Source organism: Oncorhynchus kisutch, linkage group LG17 (assembly GCF_002021735.2).
Source record: "Oncorhynchus kisutch isolate 150728-3 linkage group LG17, Okis_V2, whole genome shotgun sequence".
In the NCBI taxonomy this organism is placed as follows: Eukaryota; Metazoa; Chordata; class Actinopteri; order Salmoniformes; family Salmonidae; genus Oncorhynchus; species Oncorhynchus kisutch.
Genome location: NC_034190.2, coordinates 16,711,774 through 16,738,653, shown reverse-complemented (window position 1 = coordinate 16,738,653; position 26,880 = coordinate 16,711,774). Strand labels below are relative to the sequence as shown.

The window sequence follows — 26,880 nt, the reverse complement described above, 5'->3', positions numbered from 1 at the left end:
GACATTTGTCCTCCACATCACGACACAGAAATACATAGCCTATTGTTTAAACTTAAACATTGCGTCATTATGGAATTAAATATAATCGTATTTGGTCTTAAAATCTCACCGATGGTCCCCGTGTGCTTTCCATTCTTAAAAATCTCAAATCATTCCATGCAAGACGCAGTCTTTGGTATATGAATCTTTCTTTATTTATGCCTGTTTATAGCCCTAAGGAATAAAGTTTTCCTCAAAGAATGTGGGCGGGGTCTTTTTCTGTACATTCTTCACGGATATATTCACCACTTGCAGTTTCTGAGTTCATTGTACAAGCCTGGAATGGTAGCGAAGAGAAGGACTGCGTACATTGGTTGGATGTAAACAAAGTATAGAATCTAAGTCACACTGATAGTCCAATATTTTATCTATATGAACACATAGTATATTTCACATTTCCAGAAAAGTGTCTTATATAAACATTGTGTTATTTCACAACAAACAGAATTAGAGTTGGGCTCATTGAATAAATCGACTAAATTGTGCGGGTTTACTGAACGAATAGGCTAGACTATTGAACTAAACGAATTAATTACACGGTTGTTTATTGTTTATTGAAAGGCAAGTAGACTTTTATGGTGAGGAAAAGATGACATCCTTATTTTTACCATTTAATACATTACAGGTGAATGTGCGAAGCAGACGAACATGTAGGCCTAATAGAGGTGTTTGAAACCATCTAATTTACCTCTTTTACCTTTTTCTTTTATATAAGATTTCTCATTGACCAACACAAATAATGGGACTGTTCTTGTGGAGTAGCCTAAAATGTATCTAGTCGCATCTTAATTATTTCGTTAGATTAGGAACGTGCTATTACCTTTTTCCATTAACGGTGAAAAATAAAATAATTCGCGCGCTGATTCATATAGAACAGCCGTACAGAAGAGCCAATGAATGAACACGCTGAGCTCGATCCAGCGAGAGTAGTAGAGAGCGAGAATGAGCTCTCTGATTGGTCAGTCTTTCCAACCAATAGGAGCGCACTCTATGTTTGGCCAGCATAGAGTATGTCAATTTAAGGTGCTGCCAGTGCCAAAGCGGAGGGCCTACCGTTTTAGGCTTTGGCAATTCCAGTTCGCTTCTTTTTGCCTAACATGAACATGTCCATGAAACTCAATTGTTCTTATGTTGTCTAGAAACGAGTAAGTAACTTTTCCTGCAGTTATACATTTGAAGAAGGTATTTTAGCAGTATGCCATGACGTGTTGGCAATGCCTACACACGATTTAAAAGTTGAATAAACTATATGCATGCACAAATGGTATAGATATGGGTTAAATGATGGGCTATCCTGCTCTGGTATGTGTGTGTAAGACACTATTCAACAGTGGCCATCCATGTGTTTCAAATTAAATTTAATGGATTACACTTTCATTCTATTATTATTCCATTCAAATTTCTTCATACCTTTTATTTTCACCATAAAATGAAAGTCCATGCTTTTGATGAATGTTAACACTAATTGAATCTAGAACACAAATGGAGAATAAACTTGTTTCAGAACGTTTTTAGGAAGGAATAGAAGTCTATCCATTGTAGCACCATTCAGAGCAACGAGGCGCATAGGCAGTGGTGGCACATTGTAGGCTTGTGTGTAACATGGATCACTTCGATTCAATTAACTTAACTAAATAACGTTGTATTGCTACTTTTGTTGGCGCCTTTGAACTCTCCGGGGACCAATGAAGTAACGAATTAACGAAGTATGGCTATCAGAATAGATAAGGGGCTGAGATCATCCCTAGGCTATGCTAAACGTAGCATACTAATTTAGTAAAACTGCTTGGGAATGAGTCCATGTTTGAACTGTGTTGTGAATTTAATCTACCCGAAACTACAATAAATTTACACAATACATATTGACAAGTTTAATTGTCTAAAGATATGTGCTAGGCCTAGCCAGGCTGCACTTGAATGAAACTTGCTTGCTTGTTACATTTGTCGCCAGTTCGGTAGGGTCACTTCTCTATGAAGATACCCCTCCCTCGCTGTACGTTGCCTATATCAGAGAGGAAGAGGCGAAGCGAGAGGATTTACTCCTCCTAAAATCTGTCCACATGAGAAGTCCCTTTTTGTTTGGAGGTCTATGAGAGTGAGTGTCGAATTACGTAAAGCTTATTTGATCAAATTGAAGTTTCGTAATGTTTAGGCTGTTACAAATGTACTGATATAAGTGGACGCAAATGTACTGATATAAGTGGACGCACATGGCATTGTCAACTTTAAGAAAAATAACTTAGTTGTGCCTTTTGTTCACACCTGTGTTTGCCCTCTTATTGGCTAGAATGGTCCCACCTGATCTCGCCTGCTTTCAATCATTGAGCACATGTGTTTCCATTGTTAGAGCGGTCACTCTACTATCTTGTCAATATATAATGGCCATCGTTGCCTATATACCCACGCCAAAAATGTAATAACAGGTTCACCATATGCAGTAATAGCAGAGACTGAAGAGGAAGCGAGACACCCACTCGCTGTTTTTTTTCTGGTTCAATGAATGTCAATTAATTAACTAAGTAGACCAGACCCAATTGCCATTGAATTGGTGTCTATGGGAGACACACCCGGTCAAGTAGACTGGAACGGACGGTTTCTTTTCTATGGTAAAAAGCTTGAGTGAACTATCTTCATTTATTCACCATCTTGGTAGTAGCAAGCTGAATATTTCTAGTTCTTCTATAGGTTTCTTCTCCAGAGAAGTGTTTTCGAAAACAAGCTATCTTGCCCCAGACACCTTTATTCCCCTCTCTGCCATTTCGTGTGGACATGGACAGATCAGGCATGTCACTGTATCGTAGAGCAGTGAACCACTTCAATCTTCGTAGAGAAGATGGATGCCGTCATGTGGATGGTAGGAAACGTGTCATTCCCATGTTGACCGGGCCATGGGCCTAGTAGTTGTGGACGCATTCTAGACTTTCATTGATTCAATCCAATGTGTTTCACATGCATACATTGTAACAACATCGTACGATATAATTTATGAATGGCACCTCCCCCAAGATACTTGTTCCATACAGTAGGCCGACACCCACCACAGGCTCCCATGCGTGCGCGCAAGCCCCCGCAACACTGCTGTTCCCCTGCTATGGGCGTGCGTGAGCCCACTGCCGTTTTACTATTTCGACCAGCGACCAATGGGAAGCGAGCGTTTACAGAGAAAGGCACACAAATGTGATTCTAGTAAAAGATACACTGGGTTCTCACGGAATCCCTTAACGCACGTAGCTCGCCAGGTTTTCCCCCAACACCAATCCACTCTTACCCTCTCCATGGTCCCCACCCCGGATTCCCGTGACATTTTTCCAATACAACACTTAATTGAGCAACTGAGATTCTTCACGTGCGTGGTTGATTTGTAGTTTGAACACGTGGCTCATTCAAATTAGCCGGAATATCCGTTTTTTTCTTACCTCTTCTCTTTCTTGGTTTTATTCAGAGGCGGGTGCGAACCTTAACGTGTGACATTCTCTAGGCCAAGGGGTTTTGATGAAGACAAAAAAGTAGTTTCTTCCTTTTCACCCAGCCATCGTTTTGGAGAGAAGGGATAAATAATTAAGATTTTTTTTTTGTACGCAATAGAGGGGCGAGGAAGCGCGAACACCGACGAGGTAGCCCGTCAAATATATCTGTGGCTAGAACGACCGGGGGAAGCACGCCACCGCCACTCCGTTTAGTAGTAAGGCGATTTTGGCGACTCCAAACACTGCACACCCGATATATTAAATAACGGTTAACCTTCTGCGTAAAGGTTGTCAATTTCAGCGCAGAACATGAACAAGCTGTACATTGGAAACGTGAGTGAAGAGGCGAGTGCGGAGGACTTGGAAACTATATTTGAGCAGTGGAAGATTCCGCACAGTGGTCCGTTTCTCGTCAAAACTGGTTATGCGTTCGTGGATTGCCCCGATGAAAAGATTGCAATGAAGGCCATTGACATTCTTTCAGGTGAGACATTTTAAAAAGCCGTTCGAGCGGTGCGTAAAAGGGTGCTTTAATTGTGGAAATTGCTACGGGTTTGCTTTAACCTCTTTAGATGGATACACCTCCGTCCAATTGGGCTCCATGCATCCAGGCTGGTCTTGCCTCTCACTTGGCACCTGACACCGTATAAGGAAAGTCCATGTCTTGGATTAATTCAGAGTGTTACCATTAATTTAATCTAGTACAAAAACGGTGAAGAAACTTGTTTCTGAACGAACGAAGGAAGAGAACGCCTATCCATTGTAGCGCCATTCAGAGCAATGGGGCGCACAGGCATTGGCCGCTCAATGTAGGCTTGTGTGTAACATGGATCACTTAGGTTAAATTAACTAAATATAACTGTTGTATTGCTACTTTTGTCGCCGCCTTTGAACTTGCACGTTCTCCGAAAACGAACCAAGTAACAAAGTTGCAATGGAAGTATGGCCTAACTTGTTAAATTGTAGCACACAACAGTGCATTTGCGTATACTGACACACCAGGTGGTTTCATTGTGTATTGGTAAAATGTAGGCCAACGAAATGTAAGACCATTGCCAAACTACGTTATATGTAACATTTAGAAACTACAACTGTACGAAATGTGAGAGGAAACATTGGTATTCTGCAGGCCACATTCTAGAAATAAATTAACATTTTACGAAATGTAATCGTATTTAGCTCAGGTGTCGTGGACTTGTCACAGTTACCATATTTAACATGTTTTAAATTGACATTCACGTTGATATTAAGTTAGTGAACATTTGTTATTTTTATGGTCATACAATTGTGCCACCGATTTCATTTGAAAGAAATTACGTGCAAGGACTTTTTGGACATTTAACTAGGCTAGTTGAGGCCTACTTTTGGCTGCCTGTGAGAACAGTTGAAGAGCAATAAAATAATTGTGAACTAAAATTGCTCTTATTCTCCTCACTATAGGTAAAGTTGACCTACATGGAAAACTCCTAGAGGTGGAACACTCTGTCCCTAAACGTCAAAGGTAAATTCTGATTATAATCTCCTAATGTCCAAATTGTTAATTTATGCTGCTGCTGTCCTCAATTGTACTTATTTCCATTACCCTTTTATGGAAACATGTTAACGTTATTTGATTGAGGTCGTCTGATTGTGTCTTTTGATTGTGTAGTCAGTGGGTTTGGAGCGTCAGCAGGAAGTGAAGGGGCGGAATGTCTGTTCTTTTGTGGAAAAAGCTTAAATTAATAGGCTGAGTGTGTAGGGTTTGAGTTATAAGGGCATGAGGGATGTCACCTCGTCACGCCTATGGCAACCTAAAATGATGACACTTAAAAAATATATATTTTACACCATACCCATCTGTGGAAGAGGTTAGGCTTTTTAGTGCACATCTCCAGTGTTGTAGGGCTATTTATGCAGCAATGGCCTACTGGGCCTCCTTAGATGTGGATGTGTGTGCTGAGGGGTAGGCACTCAGGAGTCGTCCATTTGAGAAGGATCTGCCCGTCATTCTCTGCCTGCCCCACGCTTCCGCCCTCATTCGCTCGAATATTGAGGTTGTGCACGAGATGGACTCCCAAACGCGATAGGAATGGGCGGTTTGGGTCCCAGTCAAGGGGGGAAAAAACGGTCTGATAAAAAAAATAACACGTAGCTCCATGTACACAGTCGAACGGATTATACTGTGCTGAATTACGTGGAAGCGGGACAAGAAATGCAACAATTCGGCGTAGCGTGTAGGATTTCCGCCACTTAACACATTTTGGCCATTTATTAAACTTCTTAGATTTCAATTACAATCATTTGAAATTAGTAATTAAATTAGTGTAATTTGGAGGAAGAGGATTTGGCGCCAAATTGCACTTTAATGAGTTGTAAATTAATATGCATTTTAATTAGTTAGTGGGCAATATGCAGTCCATAATGGCTACTGCTGGGTTGGTATGGAATTAGAATGAAGCATGTGATAACCATGTTTAAAAAATGAACAATGGAAGTGAGGTTTGAGTGAATTGATTTTTATAATTGCCAATATGATCACTTAGGCCTGCTAAAATCAAATAATAGGTTTTATTGACGTTCTGCACAAAATGGCTGAACATATTTGACATTCTATAATTTATTATAGTGGACATATTTATTTGCCTGGTTTGAAATCACCATGCATTGAATTGTCGAGGTTAGGCCTATTGATGTTGGACAAGGGCCTTCACCTGAATGCATTGAATGCCTTTAGCATGCTCGTTATTGGCATGGAATCATCATGGCGGTATTAAAAATAAAATTCAAATCAAATCACTCTAGTCAATTTGCTGACCTTTCTCTTCCCAAAGTGGTGCTAGTTATTTTTTGCTAAATTATTAGTCTTTGATGTGTGTAGGTTTACACACACTGGCACATTTTTTTCTTATTTTTTTAGTAGTAGGTCTTACATTTCACCGTAAGCCTCCACCTACAAAAAACAGTGAGTGGGGGGGACATAAAGGTGATGTCCCCTTTTTGCCACATGAAAGGTTATAGGTGCAACTGGGAACAGAATCCTGTCCATTACACACACTGGGGTGTCCACTGGGGCCAGTCTTTACATTCCAGCCTGCTGAGTATCAGCTGGAGGCTCGGCCATCACCACGACTTAACCTTTGAACTGGTGGGGGAAGTGTGAGCAGGGAGGCAGAGGCTCCCAGAGTCCTCCACGGGGTGGGGGGGTGGGGTGCAGATGGTGGGAGAGGGCTGGGCTTTGGTTCAAGTGTTCCATTTGCATTATAGTACTACTTCTGCATTCATCTTTGGCCTACATATTGTAAAAACGGTAGCTTGATCATGACGAGTTGAAAAGGGAGAAATTATTGTCGGGCCTGCGACATGTAGGCTATAGGTATATTTTGGCTATTTATAATTGCCGCACTAATTGCATATTTATTGAGTCTAAATGTTTAACTCATAGCTGCACTAGTGAGTGCCCCCCCAAATCTGTATAAAATATGGTTTGAGAGGTGGTCCAAGTGTGCCAATCGGTGTAATTTTGTATGTAAGCACTCTAAAGGAGTGTGTGTGTGTGTGGCGGTCAAAGTTTGTGCTTGAACTCTGGTGTGTGGGGGATGGGGGTGAAATCAGGCAGGTCGAGGGCCGAGGAGGAAGCTGCTGGAAGTTTGCTTGATGCATCAGGGTTATTACATTTAAACTCAGTCTGGCTTTTGATGATGATTCAACTTGAACCTAGTTTACTATTAGTCTTGGGACCTTTTTTATATTTATTTTTTTACACCAGACAAAAAAATCTGAAGTTGTTTGGCACAATCTTTTTTACACGTTCTAAAATTGCAATATTCTCCTCACCAAATGGGGAGGGGGTAGGTCAAGAAATCCTGAACATCGTCATTTAAACAAAAAATACACCCACGCTCTTCCTTTAACAGCCCAAAAAAACTTGTAGTTGTAAAAGCAAAGCTTGCTTCTGTGGCCATTCTAACCCATAACTGTGGCTTTGTGAAGAGAAGTACCTCCCAGCTCTTATTAAAGAATTTGGGGCCAGGGGGTCATTGTGGGGCCTAACCTGTAAAGAAGGGATTTTGGATGGAAGCACGGGGTTGCCTGAAATTCTCAATGTGGCCCCTTGTCCCATCTAGCTTGCGGTAATAGATGTCTCAACTCGCTCACTGGTAGTGTGGACTTATTTTGCTAGAGAACCGTTGGATAGCATGCTGTAGGGAGATTTAAGCTGTTAGCTTTGTTACGTGTGGAAGATTTCACAGATTTACATTTCTAAATGTCTTGAGTGAACCAATTTTGTGTGTTTTTAAGCTATCAACTTATACATTAGAGCAATATTTGCTGCAAAAAAGACTCTGCTATGTGAGGCTCTATATAAGAGTGCGGTGGAAAGTGAGTAGCTTTGAGTTCAGTCATTCAGAACCCCTGCATACTGAAGTCAATGTGTGTGGATGGATGGGTGTTGAACACAGCCCTGGGAGTGTGTGTGCTGACATGGATGGGTTTTTAGTCTGGATGTCAGTGTTTCTGTTGAGTATTGTAGGATGATAAGATGGGTTCTGGGGGGGGGGGGGGGGGGGGTGTAGTGACGTGAATGAGCATGAATGTGGTGCAGTCTCATGTTGCTCGACATGAGATTACTCCTATGGGCTTTACACACTACGGTGGTGCAGAGGCCCATAGATCTCAGCTGGGATGTGATCATTCGGAGGGGGATGGAGCCGTTGAATGTGTAGAATGTTAGTTGAATTTAAAAGTAAATAAGGAACCTTGGCCGCTCTGTCACATGATAAGCCAACCCAGCCCTCATGGTCCCCCTCCATTATCCCCTCCCCCTACATATTTCTGTCAGTGGACTTTGTGTCCATGGCAACGGGAGCCCCACCCCCACAGGGCAGAGAAGGGCCCTTGTTACCCTTCCCTGTATCAGGGCTACTTCCCCTACAACACCCCCCTTCCTAATTCTAAGGCAGGGACCGGGGAATGCACCCCACCCCCTCTCCTCCCTCTTCTCCATACCCTGGCCGACTTCCTCCATGTGTGGAGCTATAGGTTAATCTGTCTGGAAGTGCTTGGTGCATTTTGCACGGTGTTCCCGCTGCATTGCAGAGCGAAACACACAGGGAGAAAGGGGGCCGGATCAGCCAGGAATGGCACAGTAGACCGGAAAGGGCTGGAATTCCTCTCGGAAGCTCTTTGGGATTGTTTTTATTTTATTCACCATTTTAGAATGTATTAATATTCATATGGTCCAAATAAATTAATACAATTCATTTGAGGCCGAGATGTCGTGAACATGTTGAAAGGTCCTCCAGATCGAGTGTAGGTGTCATTGAACTTTCCCCTACTGTGTTTTCACTGAAGCCTAGTGCTGCATGCATGGAAGCTCACACCTAACCTGCAGATGTGTTTGTTGAGGTATCAGACTTTTTTATTTTTAATTATATGCTCCAATGTTAAGCGTGCTTTCTCTCTGGGTCATGTGTATAGAATGAGCGACATGTGCATTGCTGGCCTTGGTGTGAGCTGGACCATGTGTGGGTGGTGGGCTGAGAAAAAACATATATTTAAGGATGCTCTTTGGCACCTGAGACCAACCAGCCTGTTCAAAATGCAGACACTTGTCTCACTGATTGGCCTTTCCTAATTTGGGAGAACGTCTGTCCTCCTCCATGACCCGGAAACGGATAAGTGGTCAAGGAGAGTGTCAATTCGTTAGTAGGCAAACAAGAGACGGTCCTCTCCTCTATAGCCTCCTTTTGGCTAGAAAGCAGAAGTGTATCTTACCCGAGTCCTTCATGGAAGTTTTTTTAAATCTGCTACACCCTCTTTTTAATCAGATGTTTACTCAAAGGAGAAAAGCAATGAAACTTTAAAAACAATACGCCACTATCCTTTTATCTATAAAATGTCTTGCACAACTAGCAATTTTTTTTTTTTTATCACTTTCTACATTTATTTTGGGATTCCACCCTGTAAACGTCCTTTGCCTGGCGAGGTGTGTTTTGAAGGATTCATTTTGCACAATTTATGCATTTTTGTCCACTTTCCGTCTCCTCAACAGGCCAGAGAGGACGCAGAAGTTGAGCGAATCGAATGGCGGAAAAGGCCATTGACTTGCACAGCATAAATGGCTGCCAGTTAATTTTCAGCTCTTGAAGTTGAAGAGCTTGTGCTCAATTTGAATGTAAAATCATTGTATTTCAAATGTATAGTCTATTTAACAGGAAGGTTGATGGGCCGCAATGCTTTAGTCCTGACCCCAAAAACACAATGTTTCCACTTCAACTGAAGGCTTCGTCAGGTCAAACTGTTTCTAACATCTCCTGTAAAATCATCCCACATCTTCATTTCCCGGTCAACATTGTGCTTTAACCCACTGACTGCTCCTAGTGGAAGGGGTTAGTTGTGTTTTGTGGTGTAGATTATCTCTCGTGCAGATGTTTGTTGGGGAAGTTTCCAGAAAGTGTTCGGAGTGTGTTCGATAGACTCTGTGTGTGTGTGTGTGTGTAGGGGTCATAGTTTGCACTGGATCTCCCAGCTGCATGTACATTGTGTGTGTGTGTAAATAGGCAGCGGACTTTGGAGCAGCCTGGCCACTTTTCCCACATTGATATAATCTCCCAGGTCTAAACCAACACCTTAATGGAACATGTCACAAGTACACCAAATTAGTCTTGAAGTGTGTATGTCCACAGACTAGTTAGTGTGTTACGATTCACAAGTCCAACCAAGCATCTGAGTTCTTAAAATATTTGGGTCCTTGATATTCACAATGTTTCATTGTGGATCCGAAAGTCTTCAAAATGTGAAAACAATTGGCTCTATGGAGTTTGAAATGCAGGGCATTCTGGATGCCAAGGCTTTGGCCAGACTGATCCCTGGAGAAGGGACACCAAATTAGAACGGATTCATTTTGGTCATGCGTGTGCTCCTCTTTTCCACCGGCCCATCAAAAGTTAAACTCTGTTCTTTTTGTGCGTGGATGGAAATTGTATGGATATGGACCGTCAGCGTACGACTCTCATTCAGAAGGCATAGGAAATACGGATACATTCAACAGGCCAGTTTGGCTGTGCCTTTAATCAGAGTTTTACAGTGCAGTAATTGGTAGCAGTGAGTCTGTGCTGCTGTTGCCTGATGTCAGCGCTCCTTCCACTCTGAAACCCCGTCATCTGTTCACTCTGCTAAGATACCACAAGTGGAGGTTCCCTCTTCCCTGGCCATGGCATCCCTTCCTTTTCTGCGCTCACTCTTCCTTTAGGCTCCCCTCTGCCTTTCACCTTTTCTCTCTTCTCGATCTCGGTCCTTCTCCTATTTCCTTTCTGTTCCTCGCTCTTCCCCCCTCTCCCTTTTCTCACCTCTGTCCTGTGTCTTCCTTTACCTTCCTCCCTACCCCTCCTTGCCATGCGCTCCCTCTGTCCCAATCCGTCTCATATATTTTAATTTTCAAACAAGATCATACCATTTTCTCCACATCGAGCTACCCGTCCAACAATGGAACTGCTCCCCTCCCTCTGGTGCACACCCGCTGGTTTTGGGAGTGGTATTAAACATTAGTCATGCCCACAGCATGTACACCTCTCCTCTCAGAGCACAGGGTGATGGAAGGAGGCACCTACTAGCCTGCTGGCCTTTTCCAATGGGACACCTTGTCCTTTAGCCCAACCAACTGATGCTAACTGTCTCGCTTTATCTCCTCTTTCTCTCCCATCATGCAGGAGCTGTAAGCTGCAGATCAGGAACATCCCGCCTCATATGCAGTGGGAGGTAAGTGTTAATTGGTCCATTGGTAAAGCTTTGGCTCTCTCACTATACTTCAATAGGAACAAACTTTTTTTTTTTTTTTTTTTTTTAATGCCTTGAAACAGGAAGCCTTTTTACTGGGTGTAAACAAGTCCACTGAACAGGTTCTTTGCCACCTTTGGGTCCTTTTTTAGTTTTGTATCCGCTAGTTAGTTCTTAAGAACAGAGGCTGATATTGCAGGTCTCTGTTTTCTCCTGGCCGTCTCATTAGGCTATGTTAGTTAGGGTGCGCCTCAAATGGCCCTTTATAGTGCACTACTTTTGAAGAGTTACATAGGGTGCCATTTAGGACACATATTTATACTGAACAAAAATATAATCGTAACATGTAAAAGTGTTGGTTTCATGAGTTGAAATAAAAGATCCCAGAAATGTTCCATATGCACAAAGCTTATTTCTCTGAAATTGTGAGAAATCCCTGTTAGGGAGCTTCTTTTTTTTTTTTGCCAAGATAATCTATTCACCTGACAGGTGTGGCATATCAAGAAGCTATTTAAACAGCACGATCATTACACAGGTGCACCTTGTGCTGGGGACAATAGAAGGCCACTCTAAAATGTGCAGTTTTGTCACAACACAATGCCACAGATGTCTGAAGTTTTGAGGGAACGTGCAATTGACATGCTGACTGCAGGAATGTCCAACAGAGCTGTTAACGGATTTGAATGTTCATCGCTCTACCATAAGCCGCCGCCAACATCATTTTAGGGAATTTAGCAGTACGTCCAGCTGGCCTCACAACCGCAGACCACGTGTAACCACGCCAGCCCAGGACCTACACATCCGGCTTCCCCTGCGGGATCGTCTGCTTGGCTGGGCCTGGCTCCCCAGTGGGTGGGCCTATGCCCAGTCATGTGAAATACATAGATTAGAGCCTAATGAGTTTATTTCAATTGACTGATTTTCTTACATGAACTAACTCGGAAAAAACTTTGAAATGGTTGCATCTTGCATTTTATATTTTTGTTCAGTATAGTCTACCGTTAGTCCCCTTAAAAATCGACTGCTAAATGACTATTTCGGTCAGAACAACTCATTAAGGGAGTGAGCGAGTACCTTCATAAAGCAAGCACAGGACAGGCTTTAAAGCTCAAATCTGTTTCATTGCTAGAGACATGTTGGTTGTTATGTATGTAATCAATGGAGCTGTGATAGTCGGTGTTACTCCAGAGGATTGCCTTTTAGGCCAGTGACCTACTAGTGAACTGCAGCCCATGACATACCTGATAATGTCAGGAGAAAGGTCCCTACAGATGCTGTGCTGCCCTTTATATGCCATCTTCTTCTGGAAGAGACATGAATAGCCATGCAAGCATGTACAGTATTCACAAATCAACAGGATCGAATGTTGATCAATTACAAATGCATGAATATCCCAAAAGTATTGGTGGGATACTATTATATAAGCGCAGTCAGTGAACATGAACTCATTGTTTTAACATATAGGATTGATAGGTACACTAGACAGGGTAGAGGTACGGGGGGCAGGGGATGTTTGAGGGGAATGCAAAGTAGATGGAAGGCTGCGACATTAAAGGGCACTTACAACAACAACAGGAATGTACTCTGCCGGACATGGGAACAATCCAGATCTGGCGTAATTGTATTACATGGCCACCACTTGCACCCCATTCATTTTCAATGTGTCGATTGGATAATATAAGATGACCTGCAATAGTACCTTCAGAATGGGATTTAAACTAGCCTTCAATTGTCTTGTTTGGAGAGCACACAAAAAAAAATATGGCAAGCCGGCACATTCATAGTGAGTCATATCAGTTATTGACCTCGTAATCCTTGATCCTTTCTGCTTGCAATCTAAATAAGAGAAAGGGAAAGGACATACCTAGTCAGTTGAACAACTGAAATGTCTTCGGCATTTAACCTAACCCCTCTAAGGAGTGGGCCTGTGTCACGGGCAAAATCTACTTTAGCAAAGGGCTGTTTCCTGTCTCAATTTGACCAATTGGAATATAGTTGATGTACAAAGGCTATTCTAACTTTCAAAAGTCAGTGTATAGGCTAAAGTATGACTGATTTCAAAACAAAAAAAAGACTGAACCTTTTGTGGTTGGTAGCATGTATATAGCATGTTGGCTAGCTGATGGCTTTTGGACCAGAGGGGGTTAGGGTGCAGGTTAGATTTTTCTGTCACGAATCTTGTTCTGGAGGCAGCTCTGTATATAGTGGTCACTGGCTGAGACAGCCACAAACTCAATCAGATGTTATCCTTAACCTCACTGCTAACCCAAATGCTGATCTAACCTTTAAATTAAGCCCAAAAAGCTAATTGTAGTTATGTACATATTTTGACTTCGCAGCTGGCCTTTCTAAGGGGAAATTGCTCTGTTCTGCCTCCAGGACAAGAATCATGACAATGAACGTCAACCTACGGTTGTGGTAGGGTTGGAATGGAGGGGGGACACCGAACAAAGTCTTTGATGTAAAGGAGACCTTGTATCTTATTAGGGAGATAACGTGTGCCTCAGCACAAAGCCATGCAGGCAGAGAACAATGGTAGCATGTTCGCTAGGCTAGCTCTAGCCTGCTTTGGGTGGGTGGGCCTGCTCTGTTTCGCCTACATGTGCCACGGACAGACACTCACAAAATGTGTAGCATTACTCCTGTTCCGCCCCTCCCCCAAATCCAACCACCGCTTCCTGCAGGAATGCACTCCACCCTTTCCTGAATGGCCTGGATTCTCATTGGCTGGACCCTGGCGACAGACAGATGTGGCAGCCAGTGAGCATGGAGCTGCTACTCCCCACTGGGAATGTTGTATCAGTGCTAGGAACAGCCAATGGAAGGACTTTGAGATGGCTCAGGGGCGGGTGGGAAGGGGGATATGTGGGTTGGGAGAAAAAGAGGACCAGGAGGGAAGCTGATTGGTCAGAAAGGGGGGTTGAGCTCTTGTGGGTGTGGATTCCAGTAAGCCTGGGCATGATTGGATGTCCTCAGTCTGTATGCTGCGTTTGGATGCCTCGCCCTCTCGTTCCCTCCCTCATGACTGCACTTGGAAGAGGAGAACATTTTATCTCGTTGTAGAATTCAAATCCTGTTCTTGCCAGATTTGGGCAGGTTGCCAGATTTGGTTTGGCTCTGACATTGATTTTGGCACTCTAATAAAAAGCAAATCAATCCCCCCCAACTTTCTCTATGTACTCACAAGTGAATAAAGATCAGTTGTTCAGCTTGATAATGTGGGGAAATCAAATATCATGAACACAATTTAGGACGTTCTTTCTCCTGTTTGAGAATGTAATTGAATGGCCTTGCATCTGAGGAAGTAGTACTGATCTAGGATCAGGTACCTCCTGTCCATGTAATCGTATTCATTGTGATCTAAAGGTTACACTGATCCTAAATCAGCGCTCCTATTGAGATCCTTGATGCGTACAGCCCCAGGTCTCTGGTTGAGTGGTATTGATGGGCCAGTTAGTTGAATCACAGGACCAATGACACCAGGCGTTGAACAGTTTAGTTGCAAAGTTTGGTAACAGAATGACACCAACTGCCATTCTGTTAACTAACTTTGCATCTGCACTCTAAGTAAATGTTTTTGTAAAATGCTTGTTAAAGGTAGTCCTTGGTTGTATGGTTTGTTTACCTTTGCAATGGTTTTTGCTTGACACTTTTTATTCTCTGCATCAATCTGTTACTGTGGAATTGCCCTTTGTGAGTTGCTTTAGGTAAAACCCTCTGGTAAATGATCCTGATGGACCCATGGGCTGTCCATTGGGATGTGGTGTGTTGGAGTGAGATTGTCCCTAGACACGGATATTGGGTCACTTTATTTCCCCCCACTAATGGTTAAGATTAGGATTGGGGAATCTGACCCTAGATCTGTACCTATGGAAAAGTTCACCCCAGGGTGTGTGTTGGTCAACACCCAGCAGGTGATCACTAACGGTGGTGATTCAACCTGTAGAAGTTAACTGAAATTGACGGCCGATGTTCTGGTCAGAGATGATAGGACGGCTGTCCATTGCTTTGCTGTTTCCTGGCCACTTGTACATCAAGTTGCCTCACGCTACAAAAAACGGAGAGGCTCCTGCCCTATTGGCTGTTCTGGCTCGGACAAGAGCGACAGGTAGCCTGCCGTTTACAGCGTTGTCAGTAAGTGAAAGGTCGCTGGATCAAATACCCCCAGCCAACAAGGTGAAAAATCTGTGCCCTTGAGCAAGGCACTTACCCTAATTTGCTCCTTGGGCGCCGTACCATTGGCTGACACTGTAAAACAACACATTTCGCTGCACCTATCCGGTGTATGTAGCCATCTCTTATTTACTTTCTGAACTGTACTCACCAGAAAGCCAGTTTGGGCCTCTGTGATGGTGTGAAAAAGACACTAACAAATCTCTGCTCTGGTTCTAATCACTCTTTCCTGTGGTTCTGGGTCAGGTTCTGGATGGCATGTTGGCCCAATATGGCACAGTGGAGAACTGTGAGCAAGGTACGCGCACATGTAAACGCACACACAACACGTACGTGCGTACGCACACACACACACACACTCCTTAGCGTGTCTGTTTGTCTTCTGTCTCTGCAGTGTGTGTGTGAGCGCATGTGACTAGTAGGTATTTGTTCATGTCGGAATGTTTAGTGTATAAAGTTGTATCGCCTTGTGTGTTTTTGGGTGTTGAGTCTATGCTTTCTCTCCTTACAGTAAATACAGACACAGACACTGCAGTGGTCAACGTCAGATATGGTGCTAAGGACCAGGCTAGACAGTAAGCACACACACCTACTTACCTACCCTCCTTTTCTTTGTCATTCTGCAAGTGCTGTCAAACTAAATTTGTATGAGTGGTTTACACTATTTCCCCACACTGCATTTGTATTGATTCCCTTTTTGTTAGTTCACCTGATTCCTCAACCTCTAAAGCAGTCATGCCTAATTAGTTGCTGATATAGGAGTAATGTGCTGGCTGAGAGATGCTAGCTCACTGCTGCCCTCTGGTGTGTGTGGAACGCCGGCCTTTCCTGATAAGGTGGGCGTGGCCGGTGTATGAAAATGAATAAGACCCTTCAGAGCAGTTCACAGAACAGTCAGTCCTGGCCTTGTAGAGCAAGTTTTGTTCCAGCCCTGCAATAATACACCTGATTCTTGTAATGCCTTAATCAAGATCTTGTTTCAGTAGTGGTATAGAGAGAAAATAAAATCTCAAACTTGCGTCAGTGTCTACAGGGGTCAAGCACTTGCGTCAGTATCTACAGGGGTCAAGCACTTGTGTCAGTATCTACAGGGGTCAAGCAAGTTTCTCCTTTTCTGTGACTGAAAGCTTTCTATTATTAATGCTGTGACTGACTGCTGTTTCTTTGTGTGATTGCCAGGGCGATGGAGAAGCTGAATGGCTTCCTGATGGAGAACTTTGCCCTGAAGGTGTCGTACATCCCAGACGAGATGGCCACCGCTGACGCCCCACCTCTGGGAGGGGGTAGGAGGGGCTTTGTCCCCCGTGGCCCTCCCCGCTCAGGTTCTCCGGGCATGGGGGCGCGCCCCAAACTGCAGTCGGAAGTTCCCTTACGGATACTCGTCCCAACGCAGTTTGTAGGAGCCATCATCGGCAAGGAGGGAGCCACCATTCGCAACATCACCAAACAGACACACTCAAAGTAGGACTACGTCCCTGATCATTTACACAGTATACACCCAACAGTATGCTGGGGTGCGTTCCGCAGGACACAATGTTGTGCAATGTTCAGATAGAAATACAGCATGTAGGTCAAACACCCCTCTTTTACATGTAGAATTACGTTGGCACTATTCAATACGTTTCTATCTGCAACTTTCCACAATATTTGGCTACTGAACTTGGCCCTGATTTATGACCATATGTAAATACATGTTATGATTCCCTTGGCTTGGCAATATAAAGCTGACTCTCACAGAAATAATCATACTCTATTGATTTAGGCTCAGCCTACCAATTGATGTGACCCTCAAGGCATCTCAAGTTGAAAAATATGGACTTTAACAGTTTCACCCGTCTTCAGTGATTCTGTGGGATTAAGCCAGTAGGAAGGGTGGACGCTGGGATTGAACCCCAATCTCTGGTAGGGAATAGTATGACACCAGCTGGTATCGTAACGGGCAGACGGGCTGTGCACACTCTAGCTGTTTAGAAGGTGACAAAAAGAATGCGTTTCTTCCCTTCTAAACTTGGGCTCCCGAGTGACGCAGCAGTCTAAGGCACCTCATGTCAGTGCAACAGGCGTCACTGCAGTCCCTGGTTCGAATCCAGGCTGTATCACATCCGGCCGTAATTGGGAGTCCCATAGGGCGATGTACATTTGGCCCAGCGTCATCTGGGTTTGGCTGAGGTAGGCCGTCATTGTAAATAAGAATCTGTTAACTGACTTGCCTAGTTCCTCATCTTTTCCTTGCACCTCACCAGGATCGACATCCACAGGAAGGAGAATGCGGGAGCGGCAGAGAAACCCATCACGGTCCACTCCACCCCAGAGGGCTGCTCCAACGCCTGCAGAACCATCATGGAGATCATGCAAAAGGAGGCCCTCGACACCAAGTTGTGAGTTCACACATGCATAGACACGTGACAGCCTTTTAATTACTTTGGCGATATGAAACAATCATAATTCGGTGCATTCGGAAAGTATTCAGACTCCTTAACTTTATCCACATTCTGTTTCTTTAGTCTTAATCTAAAACTGTTTTTTTTAAATACAAAAAATGACTTATTATTCTACACGCACTACCCCATATTGACAAAGCGAAAACGGGTATTCAGACCCTTTTCTATGTGACTCAACATTTTTGGTATTTTATTAGGATCCCCCATTAGCTGTAAAGGCAGCAGCTACTCCTGGGGTTCACACAAAACATGACATTATACAGAACATTAATAGACAAGAACAGCCTGAGGACAGAACTGCATATGTTTTTTTTAAAGGCACATGTAGCCTACATATCAATACGTACAAACTATCTAGGTCAAATAGGGGAGAGGAGTTGTGACGTGAGATGGTGCTTTATCTGGGGTTTAAAAAATAACGTTTGTTTATTTGAGCTATGAAATGGAACAGAGTTCCATGCAAAAATGACTCTATATATAATACTGTACTCTGTTGAAATTGTTCTGAAAAGACCCCTGGTGGCATGTCTGGATGGGGTAAGTGTGTGTCAGAGCAAGATGACAATGCAAACAATTTGGGATTTCTAAAAAGTGATGCAGTCAGGCTCTCCTCAAATCTTAGCCAAGAGAGACTGACATGCATGGTGTTTATCAGCCTTAATACAATGAAGAGCAAGACGGTGTCGCTCTGTTCTGGGCCAGCTGTAGTGTAACTAGATCTTTCCTTGCAGCACTCTACCACACGACTGGACAAGTATCAAGACGATACAAAACCAGAGCCGTCTGAGCTTTTTGAAGTGTGGTGTCAAAAAGGCAGAGCATGTCTTTATTATGGACAGACCTCTCCCCATCTTTACAACCATTGAATCTGTGTGTTTTGACAATGACCGTTTACAATATAAGGTAACGCCAAGTAATTTAGTCTCTTCAACTTGTTCAACAGCCACACCATTCATTACCAGATTCAGCTGAGGTCTAGAACTTAAAGTATGATTTGTACCAAATCCAATGTCTTAGTTTTAGAGATGTTCAGGACCAGTTTATTACTGGCCACCCATTCCAAAACTGACCAGCTCTTGTGTTTGCTGATGCGTATATGGTTGAAGCACACATGGACACGCATGCTTTGTTTATTGCCAATGGTGAAAAGAGTTGAGGGCCGAGAGAGCTGCCCGGCGGTACTGTTGCGGAATATTCTAATCAATATTATAAAATCTAACAGTACAGCTCCCACAATCTTCATATTATCAATTTCTTTCAACCAATCAGTCATTTGACAGTGCAGTACATGTTGAGTTCCCTTATTATAAGCATGCTGAAAGTCTGTTCATTTGTTTCCAGAGAAATAGCATTGAACTCGGCAAAAAACTATATGTATATATGTATATGTGTGTGTATATATTTGTATGAACATAAGATTCAACATCTGAGACATGAACTGAACAAGTTCCACAGACGTTTGACTAGCAGAAATGGAACAATGTGTCCCTGAACAAAGGGAGGGTCAAAATCAAAAGTCAGTCAGTATCTGGTTTGGCCACCAGCTGCATTAAGTACTGCAGTGCATCTCCTCCTCATGGACTGCACCAGATTTACCAGTTCTTGCTGTAGATGTTACCCCACTCTACCACCAAGGAATCTGCAAGTTCCCGGACATTTCTGGGGAGAATGGCCCTAGCCCTTACCCTCTGATCCAACAGGTCCCAGACGTGCTCAATGGGATTGAGATCCGGGCTCTTCGCTGGTCATGGCAGAACACTGACATTCCTGTCTTGCAGGAAATCACGCGCAGTATGGCTGGTGGCATTGTCATGCTGGCGGGTCATGTCAGGATGAGCCTGCAGGAGGGTACCACATGAGGGAGGATGTCTTCCCTGTAATGCACAGCGTTGAGATTGCCTGCAATGACGACAAGCTCAGTGTGATGATGCTGTGACACACCGCCCCAGACCATGATGACCATCCACCTCCAAATCGATCCCGTTCCAGAGTTCAGGCCTCGGTGTAACTCTCATTCCTTCGATAATAAACTCAAATCTGACCATCACCCCTGGTGAGACAAAACCGCTACTCGTCGGTGAAGAGCACTTTTTGCCAGTCCTGTCTGGTCCAGAGACTGGGCTTGTGCCCATAGGCGAAGTTGTTCCCAGTGATGTCTGGTGTGGACCTGCCTTACAACAGGCCTACAAGCCCTCAGTCCAGCCTCTCAGCCTATTGCGGACAGTCTGAGCACTGATGGAGGTATTGTATGTTTCTGGTGTAACTTGGGCAGTTGTTGCCATCCTGTACCTGTCCTGCAGGTGTGATGTTTGGATGTACCAATCCTGTGCAGTTGTTACACGTGGTCTGCCACTGAGAAGATGATCAGCTGTCTGTCTCCCTGTTGCACTGTCTTAGGTGTCTCACAGTACGGACATTGCAATTTATTGCCTGGCCACATCTGCAGTCCTCATGCCTCCTTGCAGCATGACTAAGGCACATTCCCGCAGATGAGCAGGGACCCTGGGCATCTTTCTTTTGGTGTTTTCCAGAGTCAATAGAAAGGCCTCTTTAGTGTAGTAAGTTTTCATAACTGACCTTAATTGCCTACTGTCTGTAAGCTGTTAGTGTCTTAATGACTGTTCCACAGGTGCATGTTTATGGTTAATTGAACAAGCATGGGAAACTGTGTTTAAACCTTACAATGAAGCTCTGAAGTTATTTTGATTTTCACGAATTCTTTGGAAGATGGGGTCTTGAAAAGGAGATGTTTCTTTCTTTTTTGCAGAGTTTATTTGGTCTAAACATTTTTTTCTAACCGTTTGCTAAGAGCTGGCAGGAAGCTTTATAGGTCTGCTGTTAGAACAAGTAAACGCCGCTTTACCACTCTAGGATAACTGGATTTACTTTGGCTTCCCTCCAGGCCTGAGGACAAAGACTTTCCTCTAGGCTCAGATTAAAGATATGACCAGAGTGGCTATAGTCAGTTACCATTCTCAGTAGCTTTCTGTCTCAGTTGTCAATGCCAGGAGGTTTGTTATTATTGATAATTTTTCCAACTCTCCCACACTAACTTCACAAAATTCAAACTTTCAATGATTTTCTTTCATTCTTTTTTTAATGCATGAATACGATGGCTCACTGTTCGTTGGCATTTCCTGCCTAAGTTTGCCCACTTTGCCAATGAAGTAATCATTAAAATAATAGGCAACATCAAATGGTTTTAATGAATAAGCCATCTGTTTTGATGCGATGGAGTTGAATTTGTCTTTTTGCACATTTAATTTAAAGTAGGCAAGTTTTTTTTTCTTCTCCATTATATCATTTATCTTGGCTTCATAATATTTTTGTTTTGTTAGTTACATATCTCAATATGCAGCCAGACTTATTAGCCACTCCTTTTGCCCCTTCTCTTTCAACCATAGTTTTTAAATTCCTAGTCAATCCATGGAGCCTTATTGAGCTCTGGTGCATCCTGTTTCCATTGATCATCCCTGATGATTCTACAACTTGGAGTCCACCTGTGGTAAATTCAATTGATTGGACATGATTTGGAAAGACTCACACCTGTCTATATAAGGTCCCACTGTTGCCTGTGTACATCAGAGCAAAAACCACGCCATGATGTCGAAGGAATTGTTCGTAGAGCTCCGATACAGGATTGTGTAGAAGCACAGATCTGAGAAAGGGTACCAAAAAATGTCTGCAGCTTTGAATGTCCCCAAGAGCATAGTGGCCTTCATCATTCTTAAATGGATCACTCCACCAATCAGGCCCTTATGGTAGTGTGGCCAGACGGAAGCCTCTCTTCAGTAAAAGGCACATGACAGCCTTCTAGGAGTTTGCCAAAAGGAACCTTTAGAGTCTCGCTGGTCTGATGAAACCAAGATTGAAGTCGTTGCCCTGAATGCCAAGCGTCACATCTGGAGGAAACCTGGCACCATCCCTACGGTGAAACATGGTGGTGGCAGCATCATGCCGTGGGGATGTTTTTCCAGTGGCAGGGACTGTGAGGCTTGTCAGGGCCGAGGGATAGATGAACAGTGCAAAGTATAGAGAGCCTTAATGAAAATCTGCTCCAGAGCTCTCAGGACCTCAGACTGGGGGATAAGTTCACCTTCCAACAGGAAAGGACCCGAAGCACACAGCCAAGACGATGCAGGAGTGGCTTCGGGACAAGTCTCAATGTCCTTGAGTGGCCCAGCCAGAGCCCGGACTTGAACCCAATTGAACATCTCTGGAAAGACCTGAAAATAGCTGTGCAGCAACGCTCACATCCAACCCTACAGAGCATGAGGCTCTGCAGAGAAGAATGGGAGAAACTCCCCAAATACAGGTGTGCCAAGAAGACTGTAATCGCTGCCAAATGTGCTTCAATAATGTACTGAGTAAAGGGTGTGAATACTTATGTAAATGCAACCAGAGGGAAAAGAACTCCCTTGGCCTCCATTTGGCAAATCTGACCATAATTCTATCCTCCCTGCTTACAAGCAAAAATTAAAGCAGGAAGCACCACTGACTAGATCAATAAAAAAAGTGGTCAGATGAAGCAGATTCTAAGCTAAAGGACTTTTTTTGTTTTGTTGCTAGCACAGACGTATGTTCCGGGGTTCCTCCAATGGCATTGAGGAGTACACCATATCAGTCATTGGCTTCATCAATAAGTGCATCGATGACGTCGTCCCCACAGTGACCGTACATACCCCAACAAGAAACCATGGATCACAGGCAGCGTCCGTGCTGAGCTAAAGGCTAGAGCTGCCGCTTTCAAGGTGTGGAACTTTAACCCGGGAATTTATAAGGAATGCTGCTATGCCCACCGAACCATCAAACTGGCAAAACGTGAATACTGGACTAAGATTGAGTCGTACTACACCGGCTTTGACGCTCGTCGGATGTGGCAGGGCCTGCAGACCATTAGACAACAAAGGGAAGCACAGCTGAGAGCTGCTCAGTGACACAAGCCTACAGGCAAATAAAACAAACATGCATGTGAGCACAAGTCGTATCGGAAGACGGGGATCACGCTCTCCGCAGCCAATGGAAGACCTTTAAACAAGTCAACATTCGCAGGGCCCAGAGGGACGTGTACTGCGAGCATGCGCTGACCAACTAGCAAGTGTTCACTGACATTTTCAACCTCTCCCTGTCAGAGTCTGTAATACCAACCTATTTTAAGCAGACCACCGTAGTGCCCAAGAACACCAAGGTAACCTGCCTAAATGACTACCGACCCATAGCACTCACGTCTGTAGCCATTAAGTGCTTTGAAAGGCTGGTCATGGCTCACATCAACACCATCATCCCAAAAACCCTAGACACACTCCAATTTGCAAACCGCCCCAACAGATCCACAGATGCGGTCTCTATTGCGGTCCACACTGCCCTTTCCCACCTGGACAGAAGGAACACCTATGTGAGAATGCTATTCATTGAATACAGCACAGCATTCAACACCATAGTGCCCTCAAAGCTTATTGATGAGCTAAGGGTCCTGGGACTACACACCTCCCTCTGCAACTGGATCCTGGACTTCCTGATGGGCCGCCCCCCAGGTGGTAAGAGTAGGTAACACATCCGCCACGCTGATCCTCAACAGGGGCCCCTCTGGGGTGCATGCTCAGCCCCCTCCTGTACTTCCTCTTCACTCATGACTGCACGACTCCAACACCATTACATTTGCAGTTGAGACAGCAGTGGTAGGCCTGCTCACCGACAACAACCTCTCCCTCAACATGATCAAGACTAAGGAGATGATTGGGGACTACAGGAAAAAGAGGACCGAGCACGCCCCCATTCTCATAGACTGGGCTGCAGTGGAGTAGGTTGAGAGCTTCAAGTTCCTTGGTGTTCACATCACCAACAAATGTGGTCCAAACACACCAAGACATTGGTGAACAAAACCTATTCCCCCTCAGGAGACTGAAGATTTGGCATGGGTCCTGAGATCCTTAAGGTTCTACAGCTGCAACATCGAGAGCATCCTGATTGGTTGCCTCACTGCCTGGTATGGCAACTGCTCGGCCTCTGACCACAAGGCACTACAGAGGGTAGTGCGTACGGCCCAGTACATCACTGGGGCCAAGCTTCCTGCCATCCAGGACCTCTATACCAGGCGGTATCAGGAAGGCCCTGAAAATTGCTAGACACCAGCTATCCTAGTTATGGACTGTTTTCTCTGCTACCACACGGCAAGCGGCCCCGAAGTGCCAAGTCTAGGTCCCAAGAGGCTTCTAAACAGCTTCTACCCCCAAGCCAGAAGACTCTAGAACATCTAGTCAAATTGCTACCCAGACTATTCACACTGCCCCCCCCCCCCCCACCACCACCACTGCCACTCTCTTCTGTCATCTATGCATAGTCACATTGACTCTTTACCGGCATCCCCCCTGTATGTTATTTTTACTGCTTCTCTTTAATTATTTGTTACTTATCTTATTCTTATCTGTATTTTTTTAAACTGCACTGTCGGTTAGGGGCTCGTAAGTAAGCATTTCACTGTTGTATTTGGTGCATGTGACTACTAAAATTTGATTTGAATGTATTGCTTTGTAAAAAAAAAAAAATATCAACACCTGTTTTTAGCTTTTTCATTGAGGGGAATTTACAATAATAAATAACTTAGATAAAAGCTATAATCTTAACAAAATGTGGAGAAAGTCAAAGGTTCTGACTACTTTCCCCACTATGTCAAAAATATCAAATTCCGGTTGATGCTTCAAAACCTACTTCATAAGAGTTCTTGGTAGAATAGATGGATGCAGTTCAATGCATGATTAATATACAATACCAGTGAAACGTTTAAACTACTCATTCAAAGCTTTTTCTTTATTTTTTTAAAACTAATTTCTACATTGTAGAATAATAGTGAAGACAAACTATTAAATAACACACATGGATTCACCTAGTACCCAAAAAAGTGTTAAATGAAAATATATTTTATATTTGAGATTCTTCAAAGAAGCCACCTTTTGCCCCAATGACGGCTGTGCACATTCTTGACCTTCTCTTAACCAGCTTCACCTGGAATGCTTTTCCAACATTCTTGAAGGAGTTCACACATGCTGAGCACTTGTTGGCTGATTTTCCTTCACTGCAGTCCAAACCATCTCAATTGGGTTGAGGTCGGGTGAACTGATGCAGCACTCAATCACTCTCCTCCTTGGTCAAATAGCCCTTACAGCCTGGAGGTCTGCTGGGTCATTGTCCTGTTTAAAAACAAATCATGGTCCCAGTAAGCACAAACCAGATAGGATGGCGTATCGCTGCAGAATGCTGTGGGAGCCATGCTGGTTAAGTGTGCCTTGAATATTTTTTAGATCGGACTGTGTTACCAGCAAAGCACCATCACACCACCACCTCCATGCTTCACCAAGGGAACCACACATGCCGAGATTATCCTTTCACCTACTCTGCATCTCACAAAGACACGGCGGTTGGAAAATCTAATTTGGACTCCACCGGTCTAATGTCCATTGCGTGTAACTTGGCCCAAGCATGTCTCTTCTTATTGGTGTCCTTTAGTAGTGGTTTCATTGCAGCAATTTGACCATGTAGACCTGATTCATAGAGTTGAACTCTGAAGCATTTTTTGGGGCTTGTAACTAATGAACTTATCCTCTGCAGCAGAGGTAACTCTGGGTCTTTCTTTCCTGTGGCAGTCCTCCGGAGAACCAGTTTCATCATAGTGCTTGATGGTTTTTCCGACTTGAAACAACTTTAAAAGATCTTGAAGTTTTCTGCATTGACTGACCATGTCTTAAAGTAATCAAATCAATGTTTGTCACGTGCGCTGAATACAACAGTGAAGTGCTTACTTACAGGCTCTAACCAATAGTGCAAAAAAGGTATTAGGTGAACAATGGGTAAGTAAAGAAATAAAGACCGTAAAAAACAATAGCGAGGCTACAGACACCGGTTAGTCAGTCTGGCTGAGGTAGTATAACCATATCTACATGTACAAAGTGACTGCATATATTTTGAACAGAGAGGAGGAGGGGGTGGTGGGTGGCGGGACACAATGCAGATAGCCTGGTTAAACAATGTACGGGGACACTGGTTGGTCAGGCCAATTGAGGTGCAAATAGTCCGGGTAGCCATTGAATGACCTGTTCAGGAGTCTTATGGCTTGGGGGTAAAAACTGTTGAAGCCTTTTTGTCCTAGACTTGGTACTCCGGTACAGCTTGCAATGCTGTAGTATAGTGAACAGTTTGACTGGGGTGGCTGGGGTCTTTGACCATTTTTAGGGCCTTCCTCTGACACTGCCTGGGGTAGAGGTTCTGGATGGCAGGCAGCTTGGCCCCAGTGATGTACTGGGCCTTATGCACTACCCTCTGTAGTGCCTTGCGGCCAGAGGCAGAGCAATTGCCGTACCAGGCAGTGCGTACCAGGCAGGATGCTCTCGATGTTGCAGCTGTAGAGCCTTTTGAGGATCTCAGGATCCATGCCAAATCCTTTTAGTTTCCTGAGGGGGAATAGGCTTTGTTGTGCCCTCTTCACGACTGTCTTGGTGTGTTTGGTCCAATCTAGTTTCTCGGTTACGTTGAGATGTTTTTCTGGCACAACCCAGCCAAGGCTCTGACCACCTCCCTATAGGCTGTCTCGTCGTTGTCGGGTGATCGGGCCTACCACTGTTGTGTCGTCTGCAAACTTAATGATGGTGTTGGAGTTCTGCCTGGCCATGCAGTCGTGGGTGAACGGGGAGTAGAGTGGAGGGGACTGAGCACGCACCCCTGGGGGGGCTCCAGTGTTGAGGATCAGTGTGGCAGATGTGTTGCTACCTAACCTCACCACCTGGGGGTGGCCCGTCAGGAAGTCCAGGATCCAGTTGCAGAGGGAGGTGTTTCATCCCAGGGTCCTTAGCTTAGTGATTAGCTTTGAGGGTACTATGGTGTTGAATGCTGAGCTGTAGTCAATGAATAGCATTCTCACATAGGTGTTCCTTTTGTACAGGTGGGAAAGGGCAGTGTGGAGTGCAATAGCGATTGTATGATATGTTTGGGCGGTATGCAAATTGGAAGTGGGT

The 26,880-nt window shown here is 44.1% G+C and overlaps 1 protein-coding gene across 5 annotated transcripts in view; it reads left to right on the top strand.

Annotated features, from left to right (window-relative positions):
• The first annotated feature begins 1,079 nt into the window (after window positions 1-1,079).
• Window positions 1,080-26,880, top strand: part of igf2bp3 (insulin-like growth factor 2 mRNA binding protein 3) — a 39,667-nt gene continuing 13,866 nt past the window's right edge. For 2 of the 5 annotated variants that reach the window (XM_031795217.1, XM_020505116.2), the window contains exons 1-7: window positions 1,080-1,184; window positions 4,947-5,007; window positions 11,195-11,243; window positions 15,681-15,732; window positions 15,946-16,009; window positions 16,614-16,895; window positions 17,678-17,812. In XM_031795217.1, the coding sequence (XP_031651077.1) occupies window positions 11,232-11,243; window positions 15,681-15,732; window positions 15,946-16,009; window positions 16,614-16,895; window positions 17,678-17,812 (545 nt within the window). In that variant the 5' untranslated portion in view covers window positions 1,080-1,184; window positions 4,947-5,007; window positions 11,195-11,231. Of the gene's footprint in view, window positions 1,185-3,235; window positions 3,991-4,946; window positions 5,008-11,194; window positions 11,244-15,680; window positions 15,733-15,945; window positions 16,010-16,613; window positions 16,896-17,677; window positions 17,813-26,880 lie in introns of those variants that run through there. The other 3 variants (XM_020505113.2, XM_020505115.2, XM_031795216.1) reach the window with 3 other exon arrangements.